Source organism: Cyphomyrmex costatus, unplaced genomic scaffold (assembly GCF_001594065.2).
Source record: "Cyphomyrmex costatus isolate MS0001 unplaced genomic scaffold, Ccosl1.0 scaffold816, whole genome shotgun sequence".
NCBI lineage: Eukaryota > Metazoa > Arthropoda > Insecta > Hymenoptera > Formicidae > Cyphomyrmex > Cyphomyrmex costatus.
Genome location: NW_017280393.1, coordinates 13,745 through 19,664, shown reverse-complemented (window position 1 = coordinate 19,664; position 5,920 = coordinate 13,745). Strand labels below are relative to the sequence as shown.

Below are 5,920 nucleotides of genomic sequence, written 5' to 3'. Positions count from 1 at the left end.
AAAAAAAAAAAAAAGAAAATAGCCTCGGTTAATCGATTATAAGTCAATACTTGTGCAAATTATAATGTATGTGCATTTTATTTCAGACTATGGCCGGTATTCATAGTCAGTTCTTATTTGAAGACTGTCTTAAGTAATGTCTTAAGATGCTAAAGCAGCCCTCTGATTGGTTCGTAACTCTTCAAGACTGAACTTAAGACGATCTTGAATATAAGAACTGACTATAAATACCGGCCTATGTGATTTATATAATGTGCCGTATTTCCAATGTAGCCTCAAAAATAATTTTTTTTCAAATAAAATAGGTGAATAACAAATGTCTAATAGTTGCTGTGCTTTTATATATTTATATATATATAACATAACATGTGTATATATACATATAATAATAATATATAATTCCTTAATAATCTCAATTTATATTACCTAATCTTAAATGGGAGAACTGATATAGTTAGTAAGCCTTTTTTAAATATTTATTCACATTCCTAAATAAAAAACATCAAACTTTAAATAAAACTATATATATCGTATATAATTCTTGCATTTATTCTACAATCAAAATAAACCTCCATCAAAAACGTCATATCCGATATCCGGTTTTACCCCACGACGGCTCGTTGTCTATCTCTGTATAGTATCTCTACACAACCACAGTATATATGTGACACAACGATGGCTCTTTGTCGCACACTTTCTCTGTCAACATGTCAACGTCACGATTTTTAGGGGAAACCGTATGAATGCTCGGTCTAGGTATATATGTCGTTGGTATACGCAAATATCAAGTTGCGAATAATCGCAACAGAAAATCTCTAGAGCACTATTCTCGACACTCGTAAGTACTGTCGTATACGCAATTTATTATTCGTAATGCAACGAATAGATCACCCCATACTTTTCTCTTGAAACGTATACGTTATTATATTCAACGTGACCCAATCCGCCCAGATTCAGCCTTTGAGCCGATTAATATTTTGGAAGAAGAAGAGTGGAGATACGTCGGAAAGACGAGGTGAGTGATGTTAATGTATATACGTGCACATCTTAATAGTTAATAAATAAATAAATAAAATTTAAAAAAATTAATCTATAAATATGTAATGATTTATTTGTTCCACGCCGTTTCACGTGTACTCACGCCGTAAATAGAAGAGGAAGCGTGGAGTAAAATATTTAATTTAAATAAAAAATGAATCTCAACGATATAAGATTAAATGTACCAATTATAAATGCATTACAAAATGCAGAAATGGCAGAACAACACGAAGAAGAATTTTTTATATTAGTGACGATCCCTTTGAATTACCTATAATGAACAATTTATTACATTGTTTCGTTTAAGTAAAGCTGCAGCAAGATACCTTATTGAACTTGTTGAACCACATTTAACTCCTCAAACAAGAATATCCTCAATCGATTCCACGACTAAGGTAATTATATTCCAAAATTTATAACACATACACGTATATGATAAACATAAACAATAAACTATTTTTATAAACTATAAACTATTTTTCTACAGGTAATTACAGCGTTGCGATTTTTTGCGAGTGGTTCTTATTAGATGGATATTGGAAAAAATATTTATATGGCTGTCAGTCAACCAACAGTTTCCCGTTGTATTCACGAAGTAATAGATGTAATAACGAGACAGGAAATCATGAACCACTGGATTAAATTTCCTTCTACTCTTGCAGAAATGAATGAAATGCGAATATAGTAAGAATAAAAAAAAATTTTTTAAAAGTAAAATATAATAAAACAAAAAATAAAATATATTGTTTATATATAGAATATTTTTAAAGAAATATGTGAAAATTTTTTTTAAAACTCTAATATTTACCTTATTATATGCATATGAATATAATAAGGCCCAAATAAAGAATAAATTAAATATAATAAAAAGTCAAACAATACCTTTCGAAATCAGTTTAAATGATCATTAATCTCATAAGAAGGAATTTCTTTAGGATTTATTGTACTGTACTCTTACTATACTTATTCTACCTTGTACTACAATATAAATATTATATTTACGTTTTTTTTTTAGATTTTACAGAAGATTTGAATTTCCTGGCACTATAGGATGTATCGATTGCACACATATTGCTATCTTTCCTCCGTCAGGAAATAATAATCCTGAACACATATATGTAAACAGGAAAGGATTGTCTTTGAATTTCGATGGTCCAATATAAATCGTAATTTTAAGAAAAGATATCACTCAATTAATACTCAAATAGTAATAATAATTTTAATTTACATATATATGTATATGTATATTATTTATTATACATGTATATTTAATGAACTACATACATTTTTTAATCTTACAAATGTTTATTACAATTATACATTGCATTTCGTTATAGGTCTGTGATTGGCGTTTAAAGATTATGAATATAAATGCCCGTTACCCTGGTAGTACTCACGATGCTTACATTTGGAATAATTCCAATGTAAAGAATGCAATCCACCTGTATAGACGATACCCGAATAATAATTTTTATTTAGTAGGTAAGATCACGTACAATTTAGTACATAGTATAAACATAAAGTATAAAAAAAATTAGGTTCAGTAAGTAGATAACGAACTTTTTTTAGTATATAATATGCTGCACAATCAGCTAATTAAAGGTTCAAACACTTAAATGAATTTTGTTAGGCATTGCTAATTTAATATAAACATTAATCTCCTAAGAATTACCAAAAAAACAATTTCTTCTATTGGATAAAATATGGAATACACTACAAATCTCACTTAAGAAAAGTTTTGCAACTTCTCTTCAGTCAACTATACCCTGCTGTCTCAATCATTGTTATATTTTTTTTTACACGTACTACATATTACAAATGTATAATTAATAATAAATATTAATTTTTTTATATTAATTTTTATATTACAATATTTTTGTTTGTAGGTGATTCGGGATATTCCTTAAGACCATGGATGATGACTCCTATAATAGATGCACCAGAAAATAGTCCAGAAGCAGCATCCCAGATAGCCAAATTTGCTAAAAACAGATCTTGTAAAATCTTGTTGCAAACCTTGTTAGCAGAAAGAATAAAAATTGGCAACAAGATTTGATATATCAAATAATGTTGACAATTCGCTAACAAATATGTAACGAAATTTGATGTCATAATTTGGCAGCAAATTGGTAGCAAAATGCGGGCAAATATATTCATACAAATTGGCAACAAATTGGCGACAAACTTTGCGTAGTGCTGTTTGACGACAAATTGGCACCAAATTGGTAGTTAGCTTTGCATAGCATTATTTGACGACAAATTAGCATCAAATTGGTAGCAAACTTTGCGTAGCGTTATTTGATGACAAATTTACAGCAAAAATTTGTCACTTTCATACATGGCTCCGACACGAGATGGACTTACTTCTCGTAAGAAGAAAACGTTCATGAGTCTGTATAAGAATTGATTTATGCAAATCGAATAAGCAAATCTGGAGATTCCCAAGCTCTTTTGGGATGTGATTCAGAGATTCTAAATCTCTGAAAATTTTTGACTATTTTATAACTTTCTCATGTGCATTTAGAAATGTGAAGCTAATCAAATCAATAATATTTTAGCAACAAAAATAAAACTGTATTGATTAATTTTTACACCAGTATATATCCACACAATTATGTATTATAACTAATGATCTGTTAAGGTGTAGATCACACAAAGACCATTTAAATGATTGTAAAATATCACATTTTGCTTGATTTTTGCTGTGAATTTGACGCTACGCAAAATTTGTTGCCAATTTGCTGCCAATTTGTCGTCAAACAGCGCTACTCAAAACTTGCTACCAATTTGGTACCAATTTGTCGCCAAACAGCGCTACACAAACCTTGCTATCAATTTGGTGCGAATTTGTCACCAAACAGCGCTACGCAAAGCTTGCTATCAATTTGGTGCCAATTTGCTGCCAAGTTTTGTAACGCAAGCTTTGCCTGCAAAACACAAGCTTATTGCTGACACAGATGGCACCGGATTTGCTACCAAACTTTGAACGAGTTTGATGCCAAATTGGTGCCAAATTGCTAGCAAATTGCTTACTGGGATATAATAAGAAGCAAATGAAAGTCCGCTCGTTAATAAAGCAATGTAATGGCCTGCTAAAAACGCGTTTAGATGCTTATTAAAGCATAGGGTATTGCATTATTCTCCACCAACAGCATCGAAAATTGTATATACATGTACTGTATTGCATAATATATGTGTCAGCGAAAATGTACCAATGCCATTAGATTTAAATGACCATGTTGAAGAATTTGACTTTGGAATGAATGTTAATAGAAATAACTATGAAGAAAATAATGTACCTGAAATAAATATTCGTAGAATCAATCCAGATATAGCAGCTGGTAGATTAAAACAGCGACAGATGATAAGAAATTATTTTTCTTAAGTAATAATAAAAATTAGTTAAACTGTCATATTTCAATTATATATTTATATATTTATACGTATATTTTAATATATTTTTGTCATGTATATAAACTACTCAACAAAATTAAAGGATCACTTGTTCCACCCTGCAAAAATAGGCAAACTTTGAGATAGAATAACTTCGTCAAAAATCATCGTATCGAGATGTTTAAAAAAGCATTTTAAAGCTTGAAATCTCTACTTTTCAGGCCTGTACTTCAAAAAACGGTCTTACTGATATTTCGTGAAGTTGCACAATCATAAATAAAAGTGTGTCAAACCTAAAAATTTTTTACAAAATTTGCCAAGTTCCACGAAGCCAAATAAAAATTGTGCACAAATGCGGTTTACAGCTTTCGAAAGAGCGAATCTTTACCTTCAATTTATTTTTTTTTTTTAGCTCTACGATTTTTTTTCACCGAGTTATTTAACGTTTACGTAAAAATGGCCTTTTTACCTTTAACGTTGAATAACTCGGTGAAAAAAAATCGCACAGAGCTCAACAAAAAAGCAAATTGAAGAGAAAGATTCACTCTTTCGAAAACTGTAAACCGCATTTGTGCACAATTTTTACTTGGCTCCGTGGAACTTCTCAAATTTCGTACAAAATTTTCAGGTTTTGACGCATTTTAATTTTTGTTTGTGTAACTTTACGAAATATCAGTAAGATCATTTTTTGGAATACCGTTCTAAAAAGTAGAGATTTCAAGCTTTAAAATGCTCTTTTAAACATCTCGATACGATGATTTTTGACGAAGTTATTTTATGTTGAAGTTTACCTGCAGTTTATTAACAAAATTAAAGTCATTTAAAATCAATGTTAAAAAGGATCAAATTCGAATTTCGCATATCTCCGCAAAGAATGGTCGCGAAGCGAAAAAGCGTTTTAAAACCATAATAAATTTCTTTAAATGTAAGTTAAATTCAACACTTTCTCTTAAAGATGGTTATTAATCATCACGTTAAAATCTTTTTCACTGAGTGATTTGAAGTAAATGTTGCATTTTTTAGTCTTTTCTCTAAAAAATTTTTTTAATTTTGCCGTCGGTATTAGCATTACCCGAGGTGTACCACGGGGAAGTTACAGGGTCGGACTTACACCTCGTGTGTGTGTGTGTGTGTGTGTGTGTGTGTGTGAGTAAATGCATTTTTTAAAATTGTGTATTACCGCCTCTCTGTTGAATCACTTCTTGACAGCGTATCCGCATGTTTATAAATCACTGGATTAAGTCTGAGGAATTTCACGCCAGATTAGATGGATTTCGTCAACGTATGGAACAGAATTAAGTCCTGATGGTGGTACAATCAGAATTTCTGTTCTTCGTCGCACAGAACTTGTGATCACAGAACTTATTTTATGCACTTCGCGTCGTGACGCTACCGCGTCACTTGATAATAAACATTAATTATAATTAATATTAATATTATATAACTATATGTTTATAATGCTTATTATTAATGATTATCATTGTTATAT

The 5,920-nt window shown here is 30.3% G+C and overlaps 1 protein-coding gene across 1 annotated transcript; it reads left to right on the top strand.

The window, feature by feature from the left end:
* Nucleotides 1-2,152: 2,152 nt before the first annotated feature.
* Nucleotides 2,153-3,643, top strand: LOC108781466 (putative nuclease HARBI1; the record flags this gene model as incomplete). The annotated part of the gene is made up of 3 exons (XM_018549427.1): nucleotides 2,153-2,245; nucleotides 2,376-2,520; nucleotides 2,925-3,643. Coding segments are annotated over 3 exons (408 nt in total), but the record flags the coding sequence as incomplete, so codon positions are not given.
* Between the last annotated feature and the right edge of the window lie 2,277 nt (nucleotides 3,644-5,920).